Genomic DNA, 16,386 nt, shown 5'->3' on the forward strand with positions numbered 1-16,386 from the left:
TATTTTCTTCATTGGGGTCACAGGATTGATAGAAAGCTTTGATTTTGGACTGACAACAAAGTGTGTAACTATACCAAAAGAGATGAGAATGTGTCATGGGGCTGGTTACTCTGAGATGAGGCTCCCAAACCTGATGGGACATGCTACCCTGGAAGATGTTATTCCAAAGTCTGCTGAGTGGATCCGTCTTTTACAAACTGGCTGTCACCCCCAAGTACGAACTTTCTTGTGTTCTCTGTTTGCACCAGTCTGCTTGGATAGGTAAGTTGTTTTAATTTTGTCTGAAAACAAATCTAAAGACTGAACTATACAATAATCACCCCCAAGATCCATTTTGGAGAAATTTGCAGTGCATTTTTGAATTTGTTTGGTATTGATTTAATCAAGTAGAAGTGTAAAGTAAGATTCCCCTACCAATTTCAAAAAAATTACATTTTATAAGTGACTGTAGTTCTTTCCAAGTTGACATGCATGCCATTTTTTATCCCTAATTATGTTTTATATACATTTTCAGCAAATGGTTTAAAGAAAATGTGGTATGATGAAGCTAATAGAACTAATAAAACTGCTTACCTATTTGTTGCTTATACTAAACGCCTAGATTTTATTTCTATTTTTTCCTGCTGTGTCATTCTCAAGTCAAACAAAGTGCCATGTTTTGGTGCAGGTACATATACATTTTTTTTTTTTTTTTTTTTTGCTGTTCTGAACTGTCAATTTTTGGGGGTCTATTTTCTTTGCTGAAAATGTATATACAATTTATTTATTTGTTTATTTATTGCTTACATCTGATTAATGAGAAAGCCCAAATGGGTAGATGCCCATTTTTAGCAGAGACCCATAGAGAAAAGCTGCAAAGTATTACAAAAACATTTTTAAAACAATAATTTTTCAAACTTCAAAAATAACACTAACACTTCTACAGTTTAGGTAATATAAATATACAAAAAGTAATTTGCTGTGACTGAAAATACTGCAGTCTTTAAAGCAAATAGTGTGTGTGTGAAAAATCAACAGTTACATGGTAATTGAATTTTTGAATTGCATATATTTATACAATGTTTCTCTGAACTTTATTCATGTAGCAGTTCTTGGACAATAATATTATAATGGTAGGTTTTTACTGTTCCCTAAATGTACTTCTAATTTTTTATGTACACATCAAAATGGTTTACCTTAGATGTGTTTTGTTTAACTCTTGTGATGAATGTGCTTCTGTCCTATGAACGTTACTTTATAGTTGCTCTCAGAGAGAGAGAGACTTTTATAGTTGCTCTCGGAGAGAGAAGTGGTATTTCTTTTGGTAGGTTTTGTTACTCTTTCCTAAATGAATTCCTAATGTGTTTTGTGTTGGGTGGGGTTTGGCTGGGTCTTGTTGCTGCGCGTCCGAGGGGGGGGGGGGTACTGTTATAAAACATAGCCTTTATGTATAGTTTTAACAAAATAGTTTAATGAAAACCTATAAGCACAAATATTAATTTGCTATTTAAAATGACAATACTGAAAAGTGTAGCGGTAAGCACATTATTTGTGCACTGTATTTTCTTATAATAAAGCTCTGTATGCTATCTAATGTCTCCTGCCTTTAATTGTGTCTTACCATGTGAATTGTGTAGCCCTATTAGGGAACACCATGAACCATTGTACATACTCACTTTATTTTTTATTCTTTGTTGTAAATGTTGTTTTTATACTTTTATATTTTATATTTTTTAAATGTTAGCTTTGTATTTGTCTAATTGGAGCTTTTCTCCCAGGGCCTGCACTGGACATATATCCAGTCGGGACTATCCCGGTAAACAAATGTAAAATAAAATAAAGTAAACAAATAAATAAACTAATGAACTTAGATAGATAGATTCTTTCTATCTATCTGTCTGTCTGTCTGTCTATCTATCTATCTATAAAGCTGTTCTGACAGAAAAGTGCTACTCTACTGACAATTTCCCCCTTTTTCAGTATTTTTAACTTGGTTATATACTTCGCTATTTTTAATGCTGGACTATGTGATATTATTTGCACTTACCTGCATTGGCAGTCTGCCAAAGAGCTCAAATATGATGATGGTGGTGAGAGCTTATACTGTCTTGCATGAATTTAATATTAATAATATTTTACCATTTGTTTTATTTTAATGTAATTTGAATGTTTATGTGACATTTTCCATAATGACATTTTCAAGGACCCCTTCACAGCTAGGCTGGAGTTGAGGGGATCATCTGTTTCGTGCATATAAATGGTATTAAATGGTATTTGCTAAATGAGAATAATACAGTTAGTGGGGTTCTGTTATGGTATGAGCTTAATAAATCAAGAAGCATTGTGTATCATATTCCCAGTATACAATATGGATAATTATGATTTACTAGCTCTCTTACCTGGATCTACCGTCCCTCCTCTTCTCACGTAGTCTTGTTCCTTTTCTTAGAAACAACTGACCTAGTCCTTCTAGATACTTTTACTTACATCCTCAGTATTTTATTAAGGAGACTACTTTTACTCATATACTGTATAATTCAGCTCCTCCCTTTTCTTTATGACTAGTTGTTTACTATTATATTGTCTAACTCAGCTGCTATCTTTTTCTACATGATGTATTGCAGCTACATTTGTATTGTACTAACTGTACCTGTATATTTAGCACTATGCTATGAACAAACAACCTCTGTCATTATTCTCTGTTCTGTACCTGCAATGTTTCATTGTATATACATTAATTTTTTGTACAAGTTATTTTATTTTGCTTCCTCGGAGCTTATCTCCCCGGGCCTCCACTGAAAATGGACATATATCCAGTTAGACTGGCCCGGTCAACAAATGCAAAATAAGTAAATAAATTAAATTACCTCCCTATCCTTTACATGTGAAAGTTTTCACAGACTAGAAATTGTCCAAATGCAGCCTCATTCTAAATTATTTCACAGTATAAAGCTTAACAAATTGATGCACAGGTTAACCTGTATAAAGAGAAATGAGTGCTATACCTCAAAGTTTCAGCAAAACCCAGTATGCAACCTATACTATGTTCCCTTCCCAAATTATATTATGCTCTTAGTTCATTTAATAAAACTCAAACTGTAAAAATATAACTGTAAAATACGTGCTAGAAAATAATCAAATAGAAATAGTAGGTCGTTTACAGTTAAAAATGGAATATCCTTTATTGAAAATCCTTTATTGAAGCACACAAACTTAACCTGTACCAGTCCCCTGAGATAAATATCGTAATAGGGTTTCCCTTGTTGTCTTTTTCCTTTGGCTTTCTTAATAGCCACAACTTTACATCAGTATTTCATCACTGTATTTTGTACAGTATCCTGGTCCCTTAGCGTAGCCTTGGCTCCTCTTTACACAGGACAAGTCCCTATTTGAGCAGTTATGTCCTGCTGCTCAGAGGTGATCTGTGCCTGACATACAAGGCCATGTCCAACCCGGAATTAATGGACATGCTCCACCTCAAAAATTCCAAATCCACCAGAGCCACGAGAGCAAGAGACTTAAACCTCAACACGGATATAAATAGGACATGCTGGAGGGACAGATTCATCACCCAGAGACTCCCTACACTATGGAACAGAATCCCAGTCCATGTGAGGCAGAGCCCCTCACTGACTCTGTTCAAGAGAAATCTTGACGAGTGGATGGGAGATCGTAGGTTTACCCCGGGAATCATTTCTGTGTCACTGCTGGACAGAGGCACAGCAAACTAATGGGTATAGTATTCTCATCCTAAGGGGTGGTGAAAGCCACACACACTCTGGCTAGGCTTATAAATGCCCTAGGGCAGATAGCCTAGTATGAACCTATGAAAAAATACTGTCTCTGGAGTTTTTTGAGACAAAAAAAAATATTTCTCAAGTTTCCTCTGATAGTTGCATAAAACAATTGTTTGTATCTGAAACACCTTAATACAAGAGTAAGCTTTTGTTATGAAAGTGAACTCCAGCCTTTTGTATTGATTTAAGTACAATATGGTCTGCAAAAGCCCTAGTCCCTTATTATATCCATCCTCCAAATATATGCAGATGTATTGCGCCTCTGTTTTCATCTAGATATATTGCATCTCTGTTTTAAGTTAATATTTCTTTTTAGTAAAGAAGATTTTTGGCCTGCTTAATTTTTTTTCTATACATTGTGGTTGTAGCTCAGTGGAAATTGCATTATTTTTACTTCTTTATTTATTGGCTAACCTCCTTACCTTTCTAACCTCTCTCATAGACCTAGACTATCTGCACCCAGCCTCATACTCTATGCCTCTCTCATCCTGCCTGGATAATTTTTCTTTAATATCTTAAGTTACTTAGTGAATTATACCTATTCATTTGCTATTCTACCTGCTGTATTTTGTAAGAATACACATTGACTATAATGCAAAATTATTTTTCTTTGTTATTTCAATATGTAATGTAACTTTGTATTGTGATAATTCAATATGTGATGTAACTTTATGGATCTTTTCTCCCTGAGCCTCCACTGAAAACGGGTTCTCGAGCCCAGTGGACCTCCCCGGTCACCAAACTGGAATAAATAAATAAATAAATTAGCCTTTCATCCATACTTATTTTTTATTTATTCATTTGTTTTTCTTTCATTCGTATTTCTTAAGTAAGTGGGTTGGTCATACGAGTCTTTTCAGCCATGGCTCATTAGGCGGAGGACATGTGTACATTAACATGGAACATTGAGCAGTGCATTGATCAAAGCTTTTTTAACAAACATTGGTACATTTAACAAACACTGTAAGTAATGGAGAGTCAGCATGGTATTTGAAGACAAAACATTGCTCAGTCTATATGTGAAGCTTGTCTGTATATCGTAAAACTTTTTCTCATTAACGTAGCTTGCATTTTTCTGTCCTTAGCTTCATTCAGCCCTGTCGAAGCATGTGCACTGCGGTTCGTGACAGCTGTGTCCCAATCTTGGCTTGTCGTGGTCATTCGTGGCCCAAAGAACTGGACTGCGAGAGATTCCCTTCTGATGAGGACTTGTGTTTTGCATCTAATACCAAACACAATGGTGTTTATTATAAATGTAGGTTTCAGATAATTGTATCATGTAAACTTAAGGGACATTGACTAAAGAATGGCATTTAGAGCGTAAATATACATGCGTGTAGAAGATGACTTCTATAACTTTATTCTTCAGCTTGTATACATTCATAACAAAAATCACGGTAATTTTGTCCACTTTTAAATATAGAGCATTTAGAGAGCATTGTATGAGACCTACCACTCAATTGTCCAGACTTTTGCAGAATGTCCAGATTTTTGCCTTATAGTTTTGATCTGTTTGTCATAAAATAAAATTTGTGGTTTCCTGGCAAATCACTGGGATGATCTGAGGACTGAAAAGTTATTAAATAACAATGTACATTTGACTTTTAGACTTCAAATCCTTCAGAAAATATATGTTAACAGTGACCCTGTTACTTTAGCAACTTTCTAAGTTTATGAGCCAGTATTAAAAATCTGTCCCTATTTTTGGACCTCTGTCCCCCCATTTTGTCAGGCTTTGTCCAGATTTCTTGCACTAAGAGGTTGAGAGGTATAGTCTGAGAAGTGTAAAAATGTTGTCAGTTCTTAGTAGTTTGCATTCTGAAATTGAAGCAATAACATGTCTTTAAGATGATGAGCTTGGAATACTTTAAAACATTCTGTAAGAAGGTAGCATTTATGAGGCCGTCTGTAACAGTTCCATCTTCTAAAGTCTTTTGTCATGATGTATTTTGCAGTTTTTCCCAAACCTACATGCCAAGATTGCCCTGCAGTTGAGGAACCATTTTCTTACAAGCAAGTCCTGGACACTTTTTGTAACAACAATTTTGGTAAGTAAAGGCAAAAGAATGCACGTTTTGTATTTTATCATGAATTATTTAGCAGTAACACGTGTAAGATTGTAGAAACCTTTTGATATTAGCAGCTTCATGCTGTTTATGTATTTCGTTGACTTAATGAGGTTATACAAAGGCCCCTTTTAAAGGAGTGACCTAGGAAAGCAGAACTTCAAAATCAAAAGTGATTGTCTGGAGTAACAAATTAATTTAAAACGGCATGTTTTTTTTCAAAGGAGACTGAACTAGGGATTGTAAATTCATTGCAAGATAAGTAGGCAATGCATATTCAACCTAGAGAGCATCAGGAAGCCAGGACTGAACTCTAGGGCATGAACAAAATGGTAACACTTACCAGTCTGGCACCTTGAGACATACTATGTTAATGGGTTCCCAGTTATTCGCTGCTAATTCCTGAAATTCTGGTTTCATTTCTATGTTGGAAGAGATCTGTTGATTTGTTCTTTTATTCAAGATGGTGTAGTTTAGTAATTATGTGAGAGTTTGCAATGTAAAATTTGCGTTCTTTGGCATGGACTAGAACCAGGATACTCACCATATTCAAAATTCACAAATGTTTGAAATGGCTTTGCAACCCAAAATAATGTACACAATTTCCTAGTATCTTGACTTCTCTGGAATTCATAGAAAGAATAATAATATGTTTGTAACTATCAGAACAGCAAACTTTATTAAATCGGCAGAGAAAGAAGAGGCCAAAGTATAGGAGAATGAAGTCGAAAGAATTACTGAACAACAGGTGGGGTGAACAGAAAGTAGGTCATAGAAGGACTCCAATAAATGACAAAGTATGAATGAGGGTGAAAAAAGTTAACTATAGAATGAGTAATGGAGATTGGGAAGCAAGGACAGACCAAGGACAGAAAGCAGGTAAGGGAGGAGCAGGGACAGAAGACAGGTAAGGGAGGAGCAGGGACAGAAGGCAGGTAAGGGGGAGCAGGGACAGAAGGCAGGTAAGGGAGGAGCAGGGACAGAAGGCAGGTAAGGGAGGAGCAGGGACAGAAGGCAGGTAAGGGAGGAGCAGGGACAGAAGACAGGTAAGGGAGGGCAGGGACAGAAGGCAGGTAAGGGAGGAGCAGGGACAGAAGACAGGTAAGGGAGGAGCAGGAACAGAAGGCAGGTAAGGGAGGGCAGGGACAGAAGGCTTGTGACACTTTTGTTTGGTTAAGTAACAGTACTAAATATTGCTGCAATAAAAGTTTGATGACCAATTGTAAAGATGTGCTTCAAGAAAAGTTGCTGTAAGTTATTGGGATCTAAAGACTAGGGGAAACTTGGCAATTTGTTATCAACACTTTTAAAGCACCATAATCAGATGGAAGTCACTGACTATTCATAATCAGATGGAAGTTTCTGAATATTGTTAAGTGCCAAGTATACAAGTGGAATCCTAAATGGTGTCTGTAGGGGGTACACTTCCCCACACACATGTAATCTGAAAGGGTGTCTGTGGGGGGGTACAGTTTCCCACACCAGAGGTGCAGGGGGTTACTGCCTATCATGCTGTTTGCATTATAACCTGCCTTAAGTTAACATTGGCTGTCTTGCATACATCTAATTAGCTGAGAATTTTCCATTTACACCCATCTCCTTAAAAATTCCTCTGCCACACTTCCCGCAAATTCTGCAAAACTACCCACTTCCCAGCTAGAAGCTGCTTCCTTTAGATTCTTTCATTTATCGCTTCCCTGCAGTTACTCCTTTTCAGCTCTAATTCTGTGTTCTTGGTTGTAGAGATGTGTGGTGCAAATGCAAATGTTTGTGCATCTTGTTATTTTGGTGTCTGTGCATATGTGTGTATACTCATGCACTATTGTGTGCGTAATGTGTGTACTTGTGCAGTATTGTGTGCATAATGTATGTACTCGTGCAGTGTTGTTTGCATATGTGTGTATACTCCTACACTATTGTGTGCGAAATCTGTGTACTCATGCGGTGTTGTGTGCATAATGTGTGTACTCGTGCAGTATTGTGTGTGTAATGTGTGTACTCATGCAGCTTTGTGTGCGTAATGTGTGTACTTGTACAGTGTTGTGTGCGTAATGGGTGTACTTGTGCAGTATTGTGTGCGTAATGTGTGTACTCGTGCAGTGTTGTGTGCGTAATGTGTGTACTCATGCAGTTTTGTTTGCCTGTGGTGTAGACTGCAGTAGCACAATTACATCATTTTGCAAGGTAATTGTGGTGTAAACAGAAAAGTTAGAGAATGCAGTAGTAAAATCTATGCAGAAGTAATAAAAAAGACTGTTATCACAAGCACTCAGAAAATGTTTTACCAGATTTAGAATGAGAGGCCTTACTTGGCATTAGGTTGTACAGCTTACATCAAAAGTAAATTGGAAAGATTACTGAAAGTACAAACTAGAGAATGTAGTTGTGATTGTGTTATGAGCAGTATGCATTAGGAATGCAAATCACATTTTTCAAGAGCACACAATCCAATGTCAATAAATAAATAAATAAATAGCGCTATAGGAAGATTTTGAAGAGCAATGGTATGTAACGGTGTTACAAATGGAAGGTAGTTTTTACAACGCAAAAAAATCGAAGATATAACGTGCGGCACCCAGTAGCTGTGATCACAAAACACGTTCTGCTCTGTGATGTAATTCAAAATCACATATTTAATAACAGTGTAACCTCAAATAGTTAAATATAAACATGTATAATAGTGATAAAACTGCGAGGCATTTTATAGAAGAGCATTGCACTTGCAAAAACTAGTGCAATCCTGGCATAAAGTGCAGTACAAAGTGTCAGTTGGTGCAATGCATAAGGCTGCAGTTAAAACTAAGTCCATAAGGGCTGTATTACATGGCATTACTCCTGGCATGTAACTGTGCGACAGGAACTGCATACAGTGAAAGTGTCATTTCTCTGTTGTTGCATATAAAATAGGGCAAACATTTAGCCAATTGAGCTCATAGTCTGGTATGAAATAACACTATTTTAAATGATTTCCATAAGTCAATGCTCTCACAGTTAGTGTAATAAGTAACCAAGCATGCAGCAGCAGTATATGTATGCAAATCCAGTGATTTGTATCTCTTCGGACTACTGACTCGGGTGCTTCATTTCCTGTGGTCATGAGACTTGGCTTTTGCCATACCTCACAGAATGTCCACATTTTGCTTTATGTTTATGGTCTGTTTCTTATAGAATTTGGCACTGGCAAATGATTGAGGATCAGAGCCACTAAATAATAACAAATATCTGAGTTTCAGTTTTTATATCCTTCAGAACATGCATGATACTGCAAAACCTGTTGTCCTGCACATTTAGTTTATAAAGCTAGTGTTTAAAATCTGTCCCTATTTTTGGACCTTTGTCCCTCCCATTACTTTTGGCTTGGTGCTAAGACTGAGAGACATATCCTTTACTGATTACATATGTAACAGAGGATAGTACTGATTTCGTATACATGTAATGCTAGACATATTCTGCATCACTTTTAGGCTAGTTATCCTTTGTATATGCTGTGTGACTGTCACGTAACAAGATTTTATTTTATTTATTTTACATTTGTTCATAGGTTCATAGGTTCATAGGTAGGTACTAGGCTATTGGCCTTAGGGCCTATATAAGCCTAGCCAAAAAATGTACCCTGGCTTTCGCCACCCAAGAAAATTATTTTCCTGTGCCCCTGTCGAGCAGAGCCACAGAAGTGATCCCCGGGGTGAATTTCCCATTTCCCATCCAATTATCAAGATTTTTCTTGAAGAGTGCTAATGAGGAGCTCTGTTTGACATAGATAGGTAGTCTGTTCCAGAGTATGGGAAGTCTCTGGGACAGGAATCTATCCCTCCAGCATGTTCTGTTTATTGTGGTGACAAGGTTAGGGTCCCTAGCTCTTAGGGATTGGGATTTCTTTAAGTGGATCATGTCCAACAGCTCTGGGTTTGACATAGCTTTGTATGTTAGGCAGAGATCACCTCTGAGTAGGCCATATGCGATGGAGTAAAGCTGGAGTTTTTTGAGATGGTCTGCATAGGGCATCTGCTTGAGGCCAGTAATCCTCTTTGTGAGGTATTTCTGTGGTCTTTCCAGTTGTTGTAGATGTCTTGTGAGGTACATACCAAAAGGGGCGTTGTACTCTATAATGGGTCTAATGAGTGATGAGTAGAGGGGAACAATGACCTCTTTTTTTCTGGATGAGAAACCTTTTGTGATGAGGTGAGCCACATAGAAGGATTTCCTGACCACTGTGGTGATGTGATTATAAAAGGAGAGACTACTGTCCACCTGCGTCCCAAGGTCTCATCACATTTTTGGCATTAAGTAGACTACCAGCTATGTGGTAGTTCATGGGTACAGAGTTTTTACCAAAGGGGATGACAATACACTTTTTGGCATTGAGCTTCAGGCCATGGCTTTGACACCAGGTATCTGTCTCAGTGAGGCCCTTTTGTAGTTTGTCCACATCATTAGGAGTTTTGATTATGGCTCCTAGTTTGCAGTCATCTGCAAACTTTGTTAGCCAAAGACCTTCTGTGTTAGCCTGCACTTCAGAGAAGTAGATACCAAACAGGAGAGGACCCAGGACTGAACTCTGTGGTACTCCACTTGTCACTGGTCTGAAGTCAGATTTGGAATCCGCTGCTTTCACAGTGTGGGTTCTGTCCGTGAGCCAGTTGGCAACCCATCTTGTGCCATAGGGATTTATACCTAGTTTAGTGAACTTATCTATAATTCCAGAGTGGAGGATGGTGTCGAAAGCCTTGGCGTGATCTAGATAAGCTGTGTGAACCATTTTACCCTCATCTATGGCTTTGGTGACTGCTTCAAAGAAGTCAATCAGGTTTAGGAGACATGATCTGCCTTTTACAAATCCAAACTGGGTAGGGTCCAGAGTTTGGAGATTACCAATGTCTTTGTTTATAAGTTCCACGATGATACATTCCATGGCCTTGCAGACCAGGCTCGTCAGGCTAATGGGGCGGTAGTTCCCGGGGTCCGTCGTGGCTCCCCCTTTGTGGAGTGGGATAACCATCATGGTGCGCCATTCAGTGGGTACAAAGCCTGAGGTGAGGCTATAATTGAACATGGTACTTAGGTAGGGTGCCAGTTCATTTGGTAGTTCATGTAGAACGCAGCCTGGGATATTGTCAGGTCCCATGGATGCTGTGTTCTTGGCTTTGGAGAGTGTGTTTTATACCTGTGCAGCCGTGATTATAGGAACTTTGCATTCTTCTGGTATAGAGATGGGCCCTCTAGGGGGTGAGAGGGGGGTAAAGTTTGCACTGAACCTATCTGCTAGGATGTTGGCAATACCGGGAAAGTCCAACTGGACTAGATCCATTTACAGTGGAGGCCCGGGGAGAAAAGCTCCACAATTATAACAATAATGCATGTTTTATACAGAATTATAACAATAATACATGTTTTAAACAGAATTATAAGAACATGCTAGCAGTGGAGAACACCAATAGATCTTTACATGTGGGAATTTATAGACAGACAAGACATAATAGATATTTACATGTAGGAACTTTTAGACAAACAAGACATATTCAAACAACATTATTCACATTTTCAGGGTAGAAATACGAAAACACGCAGAATATATGTCAGCAGTGATCATGGTTGGTGAGCTACTGACTAGCGATAGTTTGACTAACTGTGTTAGTACGTTAGAGCATTACAGTGAAGTCATTAGAAGACATCATTGTCAATGGAGGGTGAGAGGTACAAAGCATTTATTTTTATGTAATACATGGACATAACCAGGTATTCAGTAGGTGTGCTTTTGGGGTGTTTTTAAAGTGTGAGGTAGAGGAGCTTGCTATTATTGAAAAGGGGAGGGTATTCCAATTTTTAGCAACTGTGTGGGAGAATAGTGCTTTTCCTGCAGTATTATTAGCTCTAGAGATACTGAGGAGTGATTTGTCATTAGAGCGGAGGGGGTGATTTGCTGTGTATTGAGTTAGCAGTTGCCCTAGTGATGGGGTTTTATCACGATATTTTAGAATGTTGTACGTAATGGCTAGCTGATGGAAATTGAGAAGTTGTGGAAATTCTAACCATTGTAGGTCTCTTACAGTGGTGTGTTCTGAAGGAGGTGTTGTTAGCAAACTTGGCAATCTTATTATAGCATGAGTCAAGTTTATCCAGGTCTGTTTTTCTGATATGGGTAAGAATAGGTGCTGCATACATTAGTGTGGACAATAGGTGAGTTTGTGCTAGGGTGATTCTAGCTTGATCTGAGGGGACTTTTTTGAGCCTGTAGAGTGTACCCATTTTTTTGTGAACCTTTTTGATAGTTTGGGATATATAGACATCAAAGTGAAGGTTTTGGATTAAAGTGCATAAAGTTGCATTTATGCTGTAAACTGTTAAGTATCTGTTGTAGTCATTTGAAATCACTGAATCATGATGCAGTATAAACTGTAGTGTGCACTGGAATGAGGACCTTCATTTTGCCCCAACCTATTCAGTTTTGCCATGTCTTGGGAGTGTTCCCCTATCACAATGTCCTGTGCTGCAACTTTTGGTGCACAACTTTTGTTTCATCTACAGTTTTCAATGGCAAGTGTTTCCCCTTAAGTTGTTGTTGTGTCTTTCAGCTTTTCCTGGTTAGGGGTTGCCACAGCAGAACTCCGGTCCGCTAATGATTGGCAGTAGATTTTTACATGCCGAGTTGCCAGCTCTGACGCACAACCTTCAACAAAGGTACACCCATTCAAGCATGTCTTCACACAGAAGATGCTTTAGCTGAGAATCGAACAGGAAAATGTCTTACTGTGAGGCGATAATGCTACCGCAGCACCACCACTGCAGTTAAGTGTTTCCCCTTAAGTGCTTCATCCTTATTTCCTCCACAGGCTAACAGTTTGTAAGTAAAGATGGACAGTTTGTCCTTATTTCCTCCGCAGGCTAACAGTTTGTAAGTAAAGATGGACAGTTTGTCCTTATTTTCTCCGCAGGCTAGCAGTTTGTAAGTAAAGATGGACAGTTTGTCCTTATTACCTCCACAGGCTAACAGTTTGTAAGTAAAGATGGACAGTTTGTCCTTATTTCCTCCGCAGGCTAACAGTTTGTAAGTAAAGATGGACAGTTTGTCCTTATTTCCTCCGCAGGCTAACAGTTTGTAAGTAAAGATGGACAGTTCTATTGACTTTTAATCCCATCATTACTGAGGTCAAAACATTCCTTTCTCATTAACTATTTGAGCCATCGATTCACATTTCCACTGGGACCACGTAATGTACCAGCCAATAGCAGGATGCGTACTAAATGCTTGTAATAACCTGCACTGGGACCACGTAATGTACCAGCCAATAGCAGGATGCATACTAAATGCTTGTAGTAACCTGCACAAACCCTTATTTTTTATCTAGCTGACCATTCTATTAGGCAAAGTAGAAAGAAGGGTTAAAAACCTGACAGTGTAGTGTTTATAAACTGGTACACTGCCAGTGTGGATATGACCTGAGCTCGTTATGCAGCATGCCACACAGAGATTTTACCAGTGCTGTGTCTATAAGTGATGCTGTGATAGTTTTAAACATGACAGTGTAGTGTTTTATAAACTGGCACACTGCCAGTGTGGATATGACCAGAGTTCGTTATGCAGCATGCCACACAGAGATTTTACCAGTGCTGTGTCTATAAGTGATGCTGTGATAGTTTTATTGGTAAGTACTGCTGATGCCATAGCTTTTATGGCTTCTGTTTTCTTTTAGCAAACCAGCACATTTTTTCTGCCATCATAGTTTTTGCAAGTGTCAAATGTGGGTCTAGTTCACATTGTCGTAAGCCGACAATATCGAATACGATATTGTCGGCACGACAATGTCAAAAGTCCAGAACATCGCGCAAGTAAATGGAAATCTCTATAAGGGGGAGATTTCCATTTACCTCAATGTAGTGCGGTCTCTGAGTTGGTATATTTAAGAAGGGGGGTGTGAGGGGTGCAGGGGGACTTGCCTCCCTGCCTACGCTAGTTAAGTTTTTTTTTATTGATTTATTCTTTGTTTACGTTATTCGAAATTTTACTACTTTGATCAATAAAGTTCGACTTTTTTTAATTCGATGTAGTAAAATTTCGATAACATGATATAGACGCCTCAAATGCTAATGACTCAAAACTTAATGATTCAAAACTGCATATATAAGAGTTTGCATGTATCGGGTTTAATAAAAAAATGTTCATGCAATTGTTTCTTTCTATCCATAGCAGTAAAAGTTAAACTGGTGAAGAAGCAGGCGGCCTCACATCAGCTGGAATACGAAGTAGAAGGAAGAGTAGAATTTATCAAGCAGGGATTACTCATGCCGTTCGATACACGCAACTTGATTCAGCAGTGGTTGATGATCAATGACCAGTGTGCCCAGCAGCTAGGTCATTTAAACCGTTCAGTGTTTTACGTGATTGTAGGAGATGTATATGAACGAAAGGTGACATTCAACCGAATCTATAACTGGCAAAGAAAAGATGGCCAGCTGACAACAGCCACACGCAAATGGAGACAACATAAATGTTAGAAGCATTTCCTGGCCTCAGACTGTTACACTACTCTGTATACCATATGCACTCTTGTAAATATTATTTTTATATCATCACCTTGTAAATAGAAATGTATTATACATGAAAATGTAAAAATAAAGTTTTATTGTATATATGTTTATACTAGCATGCTCCACTTTTTCTGGTCTTTAGTTTTGCTTGTCTGATTTTATTTTGGAATAAAAGTGAGAATCTCCTACAATGGAATATAGATAACGTGAACAGGGAGGTTGTGGCCCTGAAATCATGGCTAACTGATTGAAAAAGTATAGGTGACGTTGGATTGTCTTTAACATTTTCTTGGTTAACATTGTGTAACATGTTTAAGGTAAAATGCATCACTTGCAGATTTAAGGAGTTTTCAGTACGCACAAGATGGGAGTGAAAGCAACGTGAGTGGACTTGGCAAGCTAAGAGCAACAGATAAAATGCATAGCAGCTTTGCTTTGACTTGGGCATAGCCAGCTTTAGGTACCAGCAAACCCTGCGGTCGCTGGGGGATCCCTGTTCCTGGGGGTCCCCCAACCACAGCAAGTTTATGTTATCTAGATATTTTGTAACATGTCTGTCAAACGAAAGAAACTAGTACAGCAATCTTGTATATTTAATAAACCAGGTGGGTAATAACTCTTATTTATATCTCCTTTAAAATTCAAACATATTTCAGGTTAAAGTAACAGTGTTTTATGAAGCAACAACTTTCACAATTCCATTAAATATTTCATCACTGACATAGTGCCCCTGGCTTAGTTAAACCTTGCTGGTGGACATTTTTTCCACTAAAACTAACAATGTAGCCAGCTTTTGATACCTGAAATACCTGTGGCTGCAAGGGGGCCCCATTAATCATCCTTGACTATGTGGGAGCCCCATAAAAGCTGCAGCTGGTTGGGGAAAAAACAAGGGGAAGTGTATTAATTTCCTGATTATGTTCTTTAGCCTGAACAGGTTGTGATATGACCCTGTGAGGATAAAGCTGATAATGAACATCAGCAGGGTAAGCACTAGAGAGATCAGCAGCCCTGAGTGACTGATCTCGGTGCAAACTGTGGATGTTAAGAAGAACCGATGGTTCCAATTTTCAGGGATGGTTTTCTCTTTCAGGGAGTTTTATAAATACTAGCAGAACACCAGAGACTATAACTCTCAACTTCTTTGCTGAAAAATTCACCACAATAACATTAATAGAATAAAGGTTCAAAATCAGGAACATGTTTTAAATATTAGTCTAATTCAATTAAAACGTTAATAAAATAACACTTTTTGCATCAATATGCATCTCTTTGGTACAATAAGTGTAAAACTCTGATGTCTGGATGTATAGACTGTAATCTTGAGTGATTTACAAGCAAATCAAACTGTTTACAAAGGGCAGAGCAAAATTATGAGCAAAATCAGGGAAAACCTGTGAAATCAGGGACTGTGACAGGTTTGCATTACTCCTCACTGAATCAGGGAAGGTCTGTGAAATCAGGGACTGTGACAGGTTTGCATTACACCTCACTGAATCAGGGAAGGTCTGTGAAATCGGGGACTGTGACAGGTTTGCATTACTCCTCACTGAGGTAAATAAAAGTGACTTACCCCTGCTGCTGTTTGAGGATTACTAAGTGGGAGACACTGATCTGGTGTGTCAGCACCAGTGTTGCACAGTGTATTGTTATTTGCTGAAATAGGTACAAAACTAGTATGGATTATGCGTGTGTGTGTGTGTGTGTGTGTGTGTGTGTGTGTGTGTGTGTGTGTGTGTGTGTGTGTGTGTGTGTGTGTGTGTGTGTGTGTGTGTGTGTGTGTGTGTGTGTGTGTGTGTGTGTGTGTGTGTGTGTGTGTGTGTGTGTGTGTGTGTGTGTGTGTGTGTGTGTGTGTGTGTGTGTGTGTGTGTGTGTGTGTGTGTGTGTGTGTGTGTGTGTGTGTGTGTGTGTGTGTGTGTGTGTGTGTGCGTGTGTGTGTGCGTGTGTGTCTGTATGTGTGCATGTGTGTCTGTGTGTGTCTGTGTGTGTGTGTGCTTGTGTGTGTGTGTGTGTGTGTG

The 16,386-nt window shown here is 38.5% G+C and overlaps 1 protein-coding gene across 1 annotated transcript; it reads left to right on the plus strand.

Moving 5' to 3' along the window:
- Nucleotides 1-67: 67 nt before the first annotated feature.
- Nucleotides 68-14,335, plus strand: LOC122815931 (secreted frizzled-related protein 2-like). Its single transcript, XM_044088798.1, has 4 exons — nt 68-261; nt 4,862-5,031; nt 5,732-5,824; nt 14,028-14,335. The coding sequence occupies exons 1-4, from the start codon at nt 83-85 to the stop codon at nt 14,333-14,335; spliced, it is 750 nt and encodes a 249-aa protein (XP_043944733.1). The 5' UTR covers nt 68-82.
- Nucleotides 14,336-16,386: the final 2,051 nt, after the last annotated feature.

The sequence above is a fragment of the Protopterus annectens genome, chromosome 11.part0, assembly GCF_019279795.1.
Source record: "Protopterus annectens isolate FY-2018-M chromosome 11.part0, PAN1.0, whole genome shotgun sequence".
Lineage (NCBI taxonomy): Eukaryota > Metazoa > Chordata > Ceratodontiformes > Protopteridae > Protopterus > Protopterus annectens.

What these genes read in the sequence shown, in the direction of transcription:
- LOC122815931 (XM_044088798.1), top strand. Translation starts at nt 83, where the DNA reads ATGAGAATGTGTCATGGGGCTGGTTACTCTGAGATGAGGCTCCCAAAC. An exon ending in GCACCAGTCTGCTTGGATAG is followed by an intron (nt 262 to 4,861) that starts GTAAGTTGTTTT and finishes TTCTGTCCTTAG; the next exon opens with CTTCATTCAGCCCTGTCGAA. An exon ending in TTTTTGTAACAACAATTTTG is followed by an intron (nt 5,825 to 14,027) that starts GTAAGTAAAGGC and finishes TTCTATCCATAG; the next exon opens with CAGTAAAAGTTAAACTGGTG.